The 16,674-nt window shown below is 38.6% G+C and overlaps 1 protein-coding gene across 1 annotated transcript in view; it reads right to left on the bottom strand.

Moving 5' to 3' along the window:
* The window catches only part of ITPR2 (inositol 1,4,5-trisphosphate receptor type 2), a 520,896-nt gene that overhangs the window by 303,866 nt on the left and 200,356 nt on the right, over positions 1 to 16,674 (bottom strand). Inside the window, exons 22-26 of the mRNA XM_047787348.1 lie at positions 15,991 to 16,184; positions 10,976 to 11,105; positions 8,369 to 8,426; positions 6,756 to 6,921; positions 5,564 to 5,737 (exon numbers count right to left, since the gene is read on the bottom strand). Coding sequence (XP_047643304.1) covers positions 5,564 to 5,737; positions 6,756 to 6,921; positions 8,369 to 8,426; positions 10,976 to 11,105; positions 15,991 to 16,184 — 722 coding nt within the window. The remainder of the gene's footprint in view (positions 1 to 5,563; positions 5,738 to 6,755; positions 6,922 to 8,368; positions 8,427 to 10,975; positions 11,106 to 15,990; positions 16,185 to 16,674) is intronic.

The raw sequence follows: 16,674 nt of genomic DNA, 5'->3' as shown, positions 1-16,674 counted from the left end.
TTAATTTTTTTAAAGTCTGAAAAGTGTGTCAACATAAAAGGCTAGGGTATAGGAGAATAAATTTAATGAAATAGCAAACAAACCCAGAAGTTCAACAAAGCCAAAAATAGATTTGTTTAAAAGGATGAATAAAATATGTACAGCTCTGGTGAGACTGTACCTGACATTATGCATTTGTCGAAACCCATAGAACTCTACAACACAGAGTGAAACCTAAAGAGGAAAAGAAGAAAAGAATGAAAAAGAGGTATGAAACTACAGATATTTCAGAAATTTTAAAAGATAATGAAAGAAGATGAATAAATTTGAAGACTAAAGTAGCTAGAATAATACACAACAAGCTGACCCAAAATAGAAAATTTTAATGGATTTATAATGCTTAAAAAATTAATTACTAGTTAAAATCTTCCCACAAACTAAATCAAAGGCCCAGGCCGATTTAGACAAGTTCTACCATGAATTCACCAAAGAGACAATTCCAGTTTTACCCAAAGAAAGGGGAAGATTCTGCAACTCATTTTGTTATGGAATTAGTCTAACCTTGATACCAACAATTGACAGGAATAGTATAAGGGAGGAAAATTAGAGGCCAATCTCACTGACAACACAGATGTAAAAACCTAAATAAAATACTAGCGAACTGGATGTAGCGACATAAAATATATCACCAAAATACATTTATTCTAGAATGCAAGGTCATTATGGTAGACACTCTATTTATGATTCATAATAAAATTAGCAAATTAAAATTAAATAAAAATAATGTAATCTTGAGAGATATATAAATTGCATGTAACTAAAGTCAATAACCATTCATGGTAAAAAATTAGCAAAGAACAGAAGGGAATTTCCTCAATTGATAAAGGGTATCTATCAAAAATGTAAAATAAACATTATGTGTAATAGTGAAATAGTAAAAGAATTCCCTTTAAAATAAGAACCAAAACAAGGATGCCCATCATCACCACATCTATTCAACACTGTACTGGAAAATCTTACCAACACAATAAAGTAAGAAAAAAAGAACTAATAGATGAAAAGATCGTATTCAACTTTGAACTTAAACAGCATCATCATGACTCGAAGACAAAAATTATTTTTAACCTTAGAAGTAGGTATACATGAATCAATAGGACCTAACCACCTGCCCACACAGAATTCAGCTTAATCTAAACTGGAAGAGGAAGTGAAATGTCCAATAAACATACAAAAACATGCTCACTGTACGGCACAAAGAAATGTGTGTGACTGGGTCACTTTGCTGTACAGGAGAACTTGAAGAAACATTGTAAATCAACTATACTTTAATAATGATTTAAAAACATGCTCAATCTCATAAGCAATCCAGCAAAATGAAAATCACAACGGAGATAATGTATCAAACACACTTAATTATCAAAAAATGGAAAAGTGAAAAAACCAGTAGTCACCAGGACAGGAAACCACAGGAACTCTTTTATACTCTGGAGGGAGTGTCACTTGGTCTTTGGGAAAAAACTGGCATTATTTGTTAAAAGTAAACACAACAGATGTTTACACCAAAATATACATTCTGAAGGGTCTCTTAAACAGGTGTATCGGGTGACACTAAAAAGATTTTAAAGCACCTTGTGGTAGCAAATTTTCTTTGAAAACACTAGAACTTTAAAGAATGAAAATGCCCATTGACAGTTAACTAGATAAACATGTGCATAAAATGTAATAATCCATATTAGAGAAAATAAGTCACTACTAACACAACAACAAAGAGTGAGAACAAAAACATACCTAAAACAGACTAAATGAAATACTTTTCTTTTTTTTATGTTTTAGAATTACAGATACACATGGCAAAACCATTAAGAAGAGCAAGGAAATTATTAACATAAACTCGTCATTGTGATTTCCTCTGGGATTCAGGGATGGGCCACAGGGACTTCTTATTGGTAATATTCCATTTCTGAAGCTATACATTCATTTCAACAGAATGTGCTACCTTAGGAGGTACTGAATTCTCCATCAAGAAAGTTTGTTTTGTTTTAAGAACTATCTCACTTAGATGAGCTATTTAGAGAGAAAATAGGTATCACATTGGAAATGGACTTCATAACCCTACAACTATATTTCATTTGACAAGTATCTTGTAAAATTTCATAGTTTCGTATTCACCAGAGTAAACAGCACAACAGGCTGCAATAAAAACTAATAATTCACTGACTGACTTTCAGCAGACACTGTTGATTGTACACTAACAACCTTTCTTCCTTCTTTGCCAGCAGAGGTTTTTTTTTTTTTTTTTAATTTTATTGGAGTATAGTTGACTTAGAAAGTTGTGTTGGTTTCAGATGTATAGCAAAGTAAATCAGTTGTACATACACATATAACCATTCCTTTTCAGATTATTTTCCCATATAGGCTATTGCACAGTATTGAGGAGATTACCCTATGCTATACAGTGGGTCTTTGCTACCTATCTATTTTATATATAGCAGCATGTATATGTCAATCCCAACCCCCTAATTTATCCCTCCAGCCTCACATTTCCCCTTTGGTAACCAGGAATGTGGTTTCAAAATCTTTGAGTTTTGGTTTTGTTTGCCCTTCCCCCATGTAGCTCCAGGGAGAGTATCCTAGCCTGGGATACATATTTTATTAGTCTAAGCTAATCTTACAGTCCATTGGTCTAGAGGTAAACATGTGGTCCAAAGAGACATGAGATAGAACCTATTGAGGGGTGCCTAGGAAAGGCTTACTTCCTCCTAAAAAGAAGCCCCAGAAAAGCATAGATATTCTTTCTTGGTGGAATTGTGCAGAGGTATGATGTTTAGGATATTGCTGTCATGATGCAACTATGAGAAAGATCAGTCTCAGAAGCAAGGCCATTGGTCCATGATGACTGCATTGAGACAATAAATTAATTAAAGCTGGAGCCTAACTTCTTGACTTGTTCGTAAGCAATACGTCACGTTGTTGCTTATATTTTCCCACTGATGTCATGTTAACTGACACACCACATGTACAGACATTGCTAATTTAGGCTTCACAGTAATCCTATGAGCTAACTACCATTCTTAAATCCATTGAAGAGACAATGAAAACAAAATTTAAAGAATTAAAATAAGTGGCCCAAAGTCATACATATACTTAGTGGCAAATTCAGGGTGTCTAACTCCAAAACCTATACTTTGAACCTATACCCTATCTGTTCAAGTCCATCTTCCTGTGGCTATAGGGGCTGAAAAGAAAATCCCAGTAGGTTTAAGGATACTATTATCTGGTCACATGCTTCTAAGGTATGAGTCAGTGGGGGGTGGCGGGCAGCAGTGCTGGCAGCAGCTGATGCAGCTAATTGACCTATGATTGTTTGACCTTGATGTCAATAGCCTCGAGGCAGCCTCCACACCGCATTCCTCCAGACTGTTCAAAAATTTAATTTCTTGTATGAAATCACTTCCTACTTTAAGTACCTAAAATTATTGCTATTTCCTGAACTGGTAAATCCTGAACTCAACAAATAAATAAATACCTTCCAGCTTCATCGACTTATATTTTTCTAAAGTCCCTAGAAAATAGTTTTACAGCCCACATATAATGCAGTTTTAATAAGATGCTATCCTCAGATGACTTATTCATCATCTTTCTCACAACCATACAAACTGTTTATTAACTGCAAGAGGGATGCCATGAATGTACACTGTAATAGAGGTTCTCTCTCCACTTTTGCGCATGACTGGGAGCTTAAACTGTAGACTAATGATTAACAATTTTTATGCAACATCTCATCTTCACTTTTAGGTGACTGGCGGGGGGCAAACTTTTACAAAGAGGATAATGCATTTTCCTAAAGTTTAGAGGTGTTCTCTATTTTTTTAAAAAAAGAGTGAAATGTTCTGAAAGGGAAAGCAACAATACATTTATCCCCTAGACTATTTACAAAATATGAATTTGTAAAAGAAAGAGTATTCTAACCTTGTGAAAGCATAATACATCACTTAATAACTTGAAATTATCAGAAAGTGCAATCTTATATTAAAAAGCCTGGAACTTACCATCAAAAAGACCTGAATTGAAAACACATAGAGCTGCTTGACAGTGAGAAAATTCTTGAGTTTCCTGAATTTCGGTTTATTTATCCAAAGAAATGTGATTTTTATAACTATCTCCAAAATTTGCTGTCACATTTTAAAAGATAATACTATGTATGACAATGTCTGCTATAAGAGCTGTTATATAGCAAATTTAAATAAATGTTAATTTTTCTCATTTCCTAAATATGCTATGGAAGAACTTTATTTCAACAACAACAAAAAAGATGTAGAAATTTACATTCCACTAACTTACATGAAAGTAACTTAAATGTACAGAAAAAGTCCCTAAAAGATTAAGTCAAAAATTTCGTGCAGATCCAGTGGTAATTAGTCCTGAGACAAGTAGTAAGTAGTGCCCACCACTGAACTTCCCTTTGGAATTTTTCAGCATTTCGATGACTCTAATTACCTCCCACTCCCACTAATTATCTCCCACTCATCACCATTCACAACAAAATATTTTGAGTATTCCAACAAACAGAAAAGCCAGGTGGGTAAACCCCTCTAAATAGTTTACATTCTTGCAGATTAAAATAACTAAGACATTAGACAGGTATTTAAGCAACTTAATACATTATTGAATTATGGGGTTGGCACTGGTCTGCTAAAACAGTGCTTAAAAGTTTGTATTTAGCATTTAGTGAAATGTGAAAAGAGCAATTAATTAACCCACTGAAAACTAAAACCAATATAGCAGAAGACATGATCACCATCTTACTGCTCTTTAGATCAAACATAGATGTAGGGGATTCTCATGTTGGCAATAAAGAATACTTTCCTTGGAGTTCCGTGGTGGCGCAGCAGAAAAGAATCCATCTTGGAGCCATCAGGTTGCAGGTTTGATCCCTAGCCTTGCTCAGTGGGATAAGGATCCGGTGTTGCCGTGAGCTGTGGTGTAGGTCATAGACGCAGCTCAGATCTGGCGTTGCTGTGGCTGTGGTGTAGGCTGGCAGCTGTAGTTCCTATTTGACCCTTAGCCTGGGAACCTCCACATGCCGTGGGTGCGACCCTATTAAAAACAAAAAAAAGAGAATACTTTCCTTCCATTTAGGTATTTCTACCTATTTATAAGAATATTGGGGTTGTGGGATGGAAATCCTATAAAACTGGATTGTGATGGTTATTGCACAACTATAAATGTAGCAAATTCATTGAGTAATAAAAAGAATATTCAATAACGAAAGTAAAGGTTGGCAATAATCAGCCACGATAAATAGCAAAAACAAAAATTCCCCTCTTTTTACAGGTCTAAGCTTAGGGTGCACTCCCTTTTTCTCCACCTCACTCCCTCTTGTCCTGAGTCCTGCATCACAGGATTTACACTGGGAAAGAGAAAGAGTGAAAAAGTAGGCAGATAAGGTAACAAGTGGGAGTAACTGACAAGAGTTAATGAAAATACAAGTCTATGGGGTTAACTGACTTGGCAAGTGGAAATGTTATGCTTTGACTTAAAAGATACTGTTTGGATTATTTCAAAATAGGCCTTGTAAACGAACCTCAATTGGCTCTTCACCACCTTTTACTTGACTTTCACCCATTTCTCCATTTTCATAGCTGCTGTTCTTCTCAACCCATAACTCGGATTTTTCTACAGTTAGTCGAAGCTGGTCTAGGTCTGCCTTGATTTGCTTGTAGTTATCCACATCCTGATTGGACACCAGCAACTGCACCTGGAAACAGAAATGCAATTCTTAATTTACTGATGGAGCTTCCTTTATTCCTACTTAGGTCAAAAATCCTAAGTCTTCTAACATATTTGTTCTTCATCTGAAGTTTAACATTTCTAGAATATTTATGGATATTTTAGCATATATTGCCCAGGAAAATTGACATGGAAGTACCTGTGAACTCGACCCAATATAATCACATGTTATAAAGAATTATATATATAAAAAAGTGTGCCCTAGCAAATTTTTCAAAGTGTTAAAGAGTAATTTAGTATAAAAGAAACTTAACTCTACTTTTCCTGCTAAAATTTTTTTTCTGAGACTCCCTCTGTTTGAAAAGAGGTAGAAACATAAAAATAAGTGGAAGAAAATACTTATACAGCCTAAACCTCATGATATAATAAACTTTTATTATAATTTACATGTATTATGAAATATTTACAAATATATGAATACTTTGACTTATATAATTACTCTTTATATTTTAACATATTCTGATGAAGATCAATCCTCTATTAAATAAATATTAGTGAAGTACATGTAAATACTGAGATATTCCACATTAATGATCTCAAAACTGATGTCATTCAAAGGTAACAAAGAAAAAGATTAGCTCCCTCACTATTCCTTTCTTTAGGATTTATACATTTTTCAATCACAAAACATTTATTTCAGCGCTATCATTTTTCCTACTCAAATGTATCAGTAAAATCTGTGGTTGAAATAACAGCAGTGGCAACAAAATTCGTACTATGGTATTATCCCCCAGTGCCTCCTTAAATCTCAGTGCTGTTGTTTAATGTTAAAGATATTAACTCAAAAATCACTTGTGGGAAACTCTTTCTAAAATAGATCATGTCTTGACTTAAGACAAGGCTACATCTATCTTTAAAAATAGAAAGTGTCCCCAGGAAAAAGCTGCACAGTCTCATTAACTCTGCAACCATGAGGTCACGGTGGATGTTATAAACAATCTTTCAGAGCCTTCGCCATGGAACCACCAAGGGCTACTCCATCTCACCTGTTTAAAGGCCTGTAAAACTTCCGCTCTCTGGCTGAAGTGCTTGAACAGCAGCTGCAGGGCTCCTGACAGCAAAGGAGGGTAGTCATGCATGATCAGATGAATGAGGACCCGTAAAAACGTCCTGCCTCCTTCATCGTCAAGTTGAACTGGATTTTTTTCTTTTCTGTAAAACCAAAAATCATTCTAAAATCACTTGTATTTATATAAAACTAGTCATAAGTAGTTAAAATTGTGCATACATTCTATCACCCCCCCCCCCCGCTCCCCACCAAATCACAAATTACAAAGGAAGAAATTTATCTTCTTTTTTTTTTTTGCCTCATATAACTGAAGAGGAAACAAAACCGAAAGAAAAGCTTCAGTTTGTCCATGAAAGTAGGGGTGACTGACTGTCCCAGTTTGCCCAAGACTAGAGGGGTTCCCAAGAGAGGGGGAATAGCAGTAATTGCACTGGGAAAGCAGCAGGCAAACTGGGATGATCTGGTCACTGTAGGCACACACACAAGACAGAATCTGAATCAATCCATAAGCGTTAATTTAGTAGATAGACTAGGCTAGATGTATCTCAAGGACCGACTTCCCCCTCAACCCTAAACCTCGCCAGAACAGGTAGGGGGCGGGGTTAAACAGTGCGCACACGCATGTGCATGGGCACACAGCCATCACCTGAGTAGCTCTGTGCCTTTGGTGTATTCGGAGTTTGGGTAAGAGTCCCCTGAATAAAAAGTCCATTTATTTTACGCTGAGAGTCATACACTGGCTTATTTTACCTTCTCAAGAATAATGAACTACTTCAATAAGAAAACACAGCAACGATAACAGCAAAAACTGGCAAAACCCTATCAAACAAACCTAAACCAAATGTTCACTAGAGAAAAATTCTTTTTGGTTCCCTTGATTTTTCACTCTTGTCTTTCTTGCTAACCAAAGAAAATGCACAAAGGTTAGTATACAAATTTGTTTAAGTACTCATGGTAATAAAAATGAATTCCAGAAATTCAATAATGTAGCTTAGGTATTTAACGTTTTTTTACTCTCCTTTTTGAATATTAGTTTCATCCTAGGGGGAAAAAAAAGGAAAGAAACCACCTAAGAACAATGAATAGCAGGGCTCCTGATAGCAAAGGAGGGTACCGATGTTTTGTTTTCTTTAATCATGGATATTTCCAACTGGCAGAAAAGAGCTTTTTTTCCTCACATATAAAGTTAATGATAATGCCGAAAGAAGTTACTTTCCTGCCTCAAACTTCAAACTTTCTTGCCTCAAACAGATTCAGGAAAGCAGTATTTTTCAAGACGCTGCAGTATTTATATCAGGGGAGTTAAAGGGCATTCATGTGCTGTCATTATTTGAGGAAGAAAAGCAAAGAATTCACGGGAAAGTTCAATACACCAATCTCATCTCTCCTGTCTTTTTTTTAACCTGTCCTAAAGAAAAGCTATGCTTTCTCTTCTACAGTAAATTAGTACTTTCATTTTTGGCAGAAATTTGGCCGGCAACAATAAAGGATCTAAAATTAAATAGACATAGGGAAGTGAACACTAAAGTGTCAATAAAATTTGAAGTAAAATTTTATTCACAAGATAAAGATACATAAATGTTACTATACCTTCCAGCAAACATAGTTTCTGCCTGTGCTGCAATTTCATCTATATCAGGAACAATAGCTGCAAAGATAAATGGTAAAATCCATTCTTTATTTTTTATAATCAGGAGTCCCAATATTTATATTAATATTAGCATACCTAAAAATATTTTGCCTTAATTTCCTTATGCCACTGAAAGTCAACACTTTAAAAAGTCACAATACAGCTCCTCTTAGCTGCTAATATTTTAAATTGAAGTTAACATTTTAAAATATATATTGTTATAGCCAAAGATACATTTAGAAAATCAAAAAGCACCATTTACAAAGTTACCTCATCTCTAAGTATATATATACATCAGGTATATATAGACAACACAGACTATATACACACATTTAATTAATTTATTTATTTATTGGCCACAGTCAAGGCACATGGAAATTCCTGGCCCAGATTCAGACACGTGCCACAGCAGCCCCAAGCTGCTACAGTGACAATGCCAGATCCTTAACCCACTGTGCCACAAGGGAACTCCTACATACATATAATTTGAATGAGTAATGACATGGAAGGGTAATATTTTTTTAAAGATCACAATATACCCAGAATGAACTAGGTATATTGTTACTATATTGCACTTCCAAACAACATGATCTTTTTAATAAGCTTACTTCTATAATTCCATCCCTTCTTGTGGGACAGGATGCTTGATTTTTTTTTTAATGTAAACTAATAATCATGATTCTTCACTCATCCCCACCACTAACATTTTAAAGATATCTATGATAAGTACACAATTTATTTCTCATCTCCAAAGCATAAAAAGAAAACAGAGCAAGATATAAAAAGGGAAAAAGAATTCTTCCCAGAAAGCTACCTCTGACGCATACAACCAATTTAAAAGATCAGGTAAATCAGAGAGAACTAATTTTCTGGGGCTGCCCCTAGACTTTCCCTCCCACACTTTTACTGACACTTAGAGCTCCTGTTTTCCAGAAGTCTGGCTTCTGAGAGCCAATAATTTTTATGCAAGTGTCAATGCAACCGCCAGCAAGACTCTCTCCTTCTGCTGTATCATTCCTGGAAATAGCTCTTTGGGGTTCTACACTTCTGGGAAGCATAAAAACAACACTGTTGCAAATGTGCCAGGGAAACTTCTAGCTCAGGAGAGCTTAACTCTGTCTGTAGAGGCAAGCTGCCTTTTGGATGGTACCAGTGAGTCAGATAGCAAGATGTTTGGTCTAGCATCCATTTTAACTATATACCTATAATCACGGACTCATTCTTATCAAATTGACAGATGGATAAAGAAGAGGAGGCTTCTTAACATTGTCACAGTGGGTGTGGTTAAAAGACAGTTCTATATCTGTGTATAAATTCTACCACCAGAAGAGGGATTCTGTTAACAGGCTAAATCTTCCATACAACATAAGTTTCCAACTTGCCATAACCAGCCTGATCAATCCAGAAAAATGGTAATTTAATATATCTTAGGTTTCAGTAGGTACTTTCTAGAGTCATAAAAATTTAACAGTACTTCTTATACTCTCATGTCACTATGCTCCTACACTCAAAGTGTCTTCACTCTTAACACATTTTTTGGTCATGTCCAGAAGTTCCCTGGCCAGAAATGGAACCAGCACCACAGCAGTGACCCAGGCCACTGCAGTGACAACCTGGATCCTTAAACCGCTGTGCCACAAAAGGACTTCATTTCTCACAAATTTTAAATGTGAAAAATTGAAATATAGTACTAGTTTACAACCATGCAAAGTAATTAAAAAAAAAAAAAAAGAAACACACACACAATAAAACCAATGCTCACATCCAGACTTTCAGGAAATGCTATGCTATTCTTGAGATGCATGATGGCTTCTTACAAAATATTTTTCCTCCTGAAAGCTACATTTCACTCTGCTCTTTGATCCAGGTCAAAAAAAAATTCCCTGGAGTTTCACCAAAATAGCATAATGTTTAAAAATTCAGACTCTGGAGTTGGAAAGACCATCAAGAGAATCCCTTTACCACCACTTTCATGACCTTTAGCAAGTTGTAACCCCTCTGACCTAGGTTTTCTTATCCATAAAATGGCACAATAAACAATCCCTTGACCTCATAAAATTGTGAAGATTACTAGAGAAACCGGATTCAAAGAACTGAACACCTGTAGCAGCAAACATCCTCCTTGCTATTACAGGCAAGTTACATAATGTTCTATCTCAGTTCCTTCATTTCATTGGTGGAGATTATTTTGACTTTTTTTTTTTTTTTTTTTTTTTTTTAGGGACACACCTGTAGTATATGGACATTTTCAGGCTAGGGGTCAAATCAGTGCTTCAGCTGCTGGCCTATGGCACAGCCACAGCCACAGCAACAGCAATGCAGGATCCGAGCTGCATCTGTGACCTACACCACAGCTCACAGCAATGCCAGATCCTTAATCCACTGAGCGAGGCCAGGGATCAAACCTGCATCCTCATGGATGCTATAATTTCCACTGAGCTACAATGTGAACTCCTATTTTGACTTTTTTGTCTCACAAGAATACTTCTTGTTTGAAAACATAAAAGGTACTTTCAATTTCCCAGGAAAGCACCATGCATAGAGGAAATGTTATCCAGAGGAGATACCTGATGGCAGCAATGTATCAGGAGAGCCGTTGGTGGATGTTTCAGCATTTCCATTATTCTCCCCGAATTCCTTCTTATATATTGACAGCATGTATGAGATCCTATAATCGAGTCTGACACTCAGAATAAACTACAAGAAACATTAAAAAAACATAAGTGTCTGTCATCGGCATAGTGTTTAAAAATTCAAATCATTATGTGACACCAAGAACAAGATAACCATCAACATGTCACATGAAGTAGTCAGAAACTTTATTGGTAAACTCTCTAATACCTCAGTTGCATACATGATCACCAGTCATCAACGCTAAGAAAAGGGATGTATTTCCATTAGACAATGTCAGTAAAATCCCTAAGCAGTTTTTGGAAAGAAGAACATTTGACTCCCCATGATTACTCTCTGAATATTCCAGGTAGAGGTGGGAAATCAAGTAATGATGACATAATTTCCTGAGCATTTGGCAGAGTTTCCAGTGGCTTTGCAAGGAAAGTGCTGGAGCCATGACCCTCATTCATGCACAGAAAGGCCAAGATTTCAGCTATGACCGTGTGCTTTCTGGCTATACCACATTGAATCCTGGATCTCAGCTACAAAAGGACAGCTTAAGTAACAGCATCCAATATATCAGAGATGTGCCTCACTGGTGCCTGTATTCCCTTGGGTCTCTGTGGGTTGTCTTTGTTCTCCTTAACGGATGCACTGACCAGAGACTTAGTGCCAGTTAAGGTGCTCGCCCCTGAGAAGAATGCAAATGCCCAGAGCCCAGGGCCCTCAAGAAGCCAATAATCAGGTTTGGAAAACAAGTTATATTGTTGCAAATATACTTATGAAATTACTGAGGGCCACCTCATGTGATAGAGAATATGGCAGAGATCAGAGAAGAAAATGCTGTGACATCTCAGAGGAGACAGGAAAGAACAGAGAGGTGGACTTACACAGAGTTACCTTCATTCCAACCCAGGGTTACTACAGATTTACCACAGGGTTGGCCTCTGTATAATTATTATTATTACTATCTTTTTGTCTTTTGTCTTTTTTTTAGGGCTGCACCCGCGGCATATGGAAGTTCCCAGGCTAGGGGTCTAATCAGAGCTACAGCTGCCAGTCTACACCACAGCCACAGCAACATGGGATCCGAGCTGTGTCTGAAACCGACACTGCAGCTCACAGCAATGAGGCCAGGGATCGAACCCACAACTTCATGGTTCCTAGTCGGGTTCGTTAACCACTGAGCCACTACAGGAACTCCATCCTCAGTATAATTATTATCAGTGTCCCCTGTAGTCTCTTAAGAGACTCTCATTGGAACAGCAAACAATAATGGTCGCACAAGTTTCAGTTGGTATTTTGTGATACCATCTATGCCACTATCTCTCACTAGCCACACCCCCTTTGTATCAGACCCTTCCCTCATTCTAGCGCTTTTTTCTGTCTCTCTCCCAGTCATCTCCATACCAACAGCACAGGAGGGAATGTCGGCAGCTTCTCTCTTGCCCCCTTGCCTTTCTTTCTCTTTTTCTATTTTGGCTGCCCTGTGGCATATAGAGTTCCTGGGCCAGGGATCAGTTCTGAGCCATAGTTGCAACCTATGCCACCGCTCCAGCAATGCCAGATCCTTAACCCGCTGTGTTTAAATCCACCCCCTCCCCTTTTTTTTTTTGGCTTTTTGCCTTTTCTAGGGCTGCTCGCATGGCATATGGAGGTTCCCAGGCTAGGGGTCTAATCAGAGCTGCAGCCATTGGCCTTTGCCAGAGCCACAGCAACGCGGGATCCAAGCCACGTCTGCAACCTACACCACAGTTCTCGGCAACGCCGGATCCTTAACCCGCTGAGCAAGGGCAAGGATCGAACCCGCAACCTCATGGTTCCTAGTCAGATTCGTTAACCACTGCACCACGACAGGAACTCCTAAATCCCTTTTGAAATCACACTCTCCCTGGTTCCCCAGTCCAAATCGATCTTTCTCTGTTTCTCACCCAACACATTATTTACACCTACAGGTCCAAAGTTGCATCAATCTCCCCCCCTCACCCCCCGCCCACTTCTCTGCTAGACCATGATGGTCCTCCTGGGCAGCAACCATACTCCATGTCAGCTATGCTCAGTCAAGTTCAACAAACTCATGGAACCAGGTACTGCAGAAGGTACCAAGGGTACAGAAAGGATCCAACAATATAAAACCTGCCTTTGAAGAGCATACACTCCAGAGGGAAAAGCTAACGATAAAGAGATTTTTTTGTTAACATGCAGTTAGCACTGCCACAGCTGTTGATTGAACTGATTCCAGTTAATAGGGGATTTTCAAAGCAGGAGACAGGTCATGGGGGGAAGGGGCTGGTGGGCTTGGCAGCCCTGAGCATAAGGCGGAGAGCAGAAGCTAGACTGCAGGAGCCTCAAAAGAAGGGTGTTTTAGAGTTCCTGCTGTGGTACAATGGGTTAAAAATCCTGAGCTGCTACAGAGGCTTGGGTTCATCCCTGGCCCGACACGGTGGGTTAAAGGCTCTGGCATTACCACATCTGCAGCATAGGTCACAGCTGCGGCTCAGATTTAGTACCTGGCTGTCGGGAGACATGTTTCTACAATCTTTTCGTAGCTTCTTTGCTTCTATTTTCGATGCTGATAACTCCATCTTGTCCTGCTTTACTTTACCCCATATTCCTACTTGAAAAACAGTCACAGTGCTGGTAAATAACTTAAGTTTAAGAACAAAGACCAAAAGGCATAAGTGATTCATGTGGTCAGCTGAATGAGGGCATAATGCATTGGTCTAGGCATGCCAGACCTGTGCAGGTTGGCACACCATTTGCACAGCATGGTATTCCTGTTAAAATAAGAGAAAGAGGAACCTCATGGCTCCAGGGGGTTTATGAGCAGTCGTTAGCAGAATATGCATCAGCAAAGAGAACAAGGTGCAAACCTAGGCACCCCAGGTTGCTACAGATAAGCATGCCCTCTGCTGAAGCACAATGATGATTCTCTAGGTGCCAGGCATAGGCAGCTAATGCCAAGGTTCTTCAATGCTAATGATTGTTAAATGCCTAAAGGTCAGAATAAAAGCTTAACCAGTTACCAGCTAAGTGACTTTTAAAATAATAAAAGAACTTTTAAAATAATGAAAGAACTATATCCTGCACCTACAACCCCCTCCTCATTTGATGTCATCCTAAAGAGCACAATAAAAGCAGTGTGGTTTCTTGAGGTGGTGCTCTGAGTCCCTGAGACCTTGAGTGCCCTGGTTCCCACCTTCAATTAAGATAAATGTCTCTGTGTCTTGTTTTATGTTAACTTTTTCTTAAGTTCCACAGCACCTGTTCTTCAGTGCTCACCTGGTGTGCTGGACTTGGCACCTGGCCTGGGAACTTCATGTGCCATGGGTGCAGCCATTAAAAAATTTTTCAAGGTTTGTCTTTTTTTTTTTTTAACAAACCTATGTAAAGAACAAATTATTAAAACATGAACTAATGAAACGCTTATTCGCTTTCAGTTGAAGATTAGTATTCAAATAATTTTATTTTATAAATATAGCCAAAAAAAACCTTTCATCCTCTAATATATTTAATTATGAAAAATAATGGAAGGAAGAAGGGAAGGAAAAAAGGAAGAGTAAAAAGAAAGGCAGAGAGAGATGAGAGAGCGCCAAAGATAGAGTGAGAGAATGAAAGAAAAAATACAGGAAATGACGGGGCAAAGAAATGAAGAGCCTGAGAGGAGGAAGAGCTAGCAGAAAGCAGGAGACTTGCTTAAGGAACGCGGCTACAAAGAAATTCTTGACGAGGTGTTCTTAGAAAGAAATTCAAGAGCAGCACACAGGAACACAGACACGGGGACTCAGACTCAAACAGAGAGACACAAAAATCCGAGCGAGAACAGAGGTTCAATGAGAAATACATGAAGAACCCCAAAGGGGCAGCCAAAGTAAGTCAGCCCTACCTGCCCCACCAGAGCATCTTCATCTCGTCATTTTTTTAGCTGCTAGGGACTGTTTTGTCAATGCTGCTTTTCTGTGACTGCCATTAGACTAAAATGAGGGCATGTATATCAGAGACTGTCTTGGGGGGGGAGCAGTGGGGTGATGCTAACGCTGGGGGCCCCTTGGGCCCATGGGCTAGGTCATGAAGAACAGGACAACCGAGTTCTTAAACTCAGGGTCGTGAACACAGGGTTGGGAGGCCAGCCAATATTTCTCAGAGTTCAATTCAGTCTTTGGAAGTCCTGGAGAAACCGTGAAGCCTTTTATGATTATTAATCTAATTACTTTAAATAAAAATGTACAGACCCTTCCAGGACTACTAACCCACTTGTGGTAGCCCAGTCTACATTAAAGTGTGATATGAAAGACTTAGTACACTGTATCTGAATACAATATCTGTATCTGCTGAGCGAGGCCAGGGATTGAACCCAAGTCATGGATACTAGTTGGGTTCATTACCACAGAGCCACAATGGGAACTCCCCCAAATCTTTCTTAAATCAAGGTAAAATTAAATCAGAGTCAACACCAAATGAGCAAATACATAGGAAGAAGTTATGTCAACCTCCATGGTTAGATATCTTCATTAACATATTTAACGGGAATGAACACATGTAATTAATATGTTAAACAGTGTCAGTATGAGATTTCTTACCAGGCTTTTCACAAACTTAAAAGAAGTAAAGTTAACAATTGCGTTTGGAATGGATAAGCAATGAGATCCTGCTGTATAGCACAGGGAACTATGTCTAGCCACTTGTGGTGGAGCATGATGGAGGATAATGTGAGAAAAAGAGTGTGTGTGTGTGTGTGTGTGTGTGTGTGTGTGTGTGTGTGAGACTGGGTCACCTGGCTGTACAGTAGAAAACTGACAGAACACTGTAAACCAACTATAAAGGAAAAAATAAAAATCGTTAAAAAAGTAAACTCAGCTCAAAAGCATTTCAGACTATTTACACAGAGGGATCTGAAACAAAAAGTGTCAGAAGTTAAACCAACAACATAGTCAGGAGCTTGTCACTTCCCTCGCATGAGGCCACGTACCTGTAAAATCTCAATAATCTTCAGCTTGGTGTCCATCACAGTGACGTCCTCCTGCTCGGGGGGGCTCCCCTGCTTGCTGGGGTGGAGGCTGGGCTGCATCTCGGGCACAGTCATGGGAAAGATGGAGCCTCTGCTGAGCACCATCTGGGTCATCATTTCTCCCACCCCATGGATGGTTCTCATGACATTGTTTCCTGGCACAAGAAAAGTCCGTAAGTCAACACACAGGCCACCTTGGGAAACCGCTGTGACGTCCAGCTGGCCACAGGAACAGCACTAAGGAGAGGAAAGTGTGGCCTCAGTCCTGCGCCGGCTCCTTCCTTAAAGTTAAAGTCGTGCGGACACCTTTCAAAATGACAGATGTGAACCATGAAAGTTGACTTCTCTCAGAAAATGCTTTCAAATGACTCCCTGAAGGTTGTTGGTGGCTCTGACAACCTCCAAATCAGCCTTCTGGAAGGCAAGTCAGTCCTACCAACCATCACACCAATCGGCCCTAACGCTTAAGATAATGACAAAGAAAGGTCATCAATCTCTACGATAAACTGAGGTACAAGTGGGGATACAAAGACCACAGAAAAACACTGAAATGGTGTCTAGTGTCCTAACCCTACTCTCAAACCCAGGACTTTTTAGCTTCGCTTTCATGACTCTTGGGAAGAAGATTTTTTTGAGCTTTACTTT

This window comes from Phacochoerus africanus, chromosome 7, assembly GCF_016906955.1.
Source record: "Phacochoerus africanus isolate WHEZ1 chromosome 7, ROS_Pafr_v1, whole genome shotgun sequence".
Lineage (NCBI taxonomy): Eukaryota > Metazoa > Chordata > Mammalia > Artiodactyla > Suidae > Phacochoerus > Phacochoerus africanus.
Note: the sequence above shows the minus strand (reverse complement) of the source record. Positions and strands in the feature narration are given on the sequence as shown.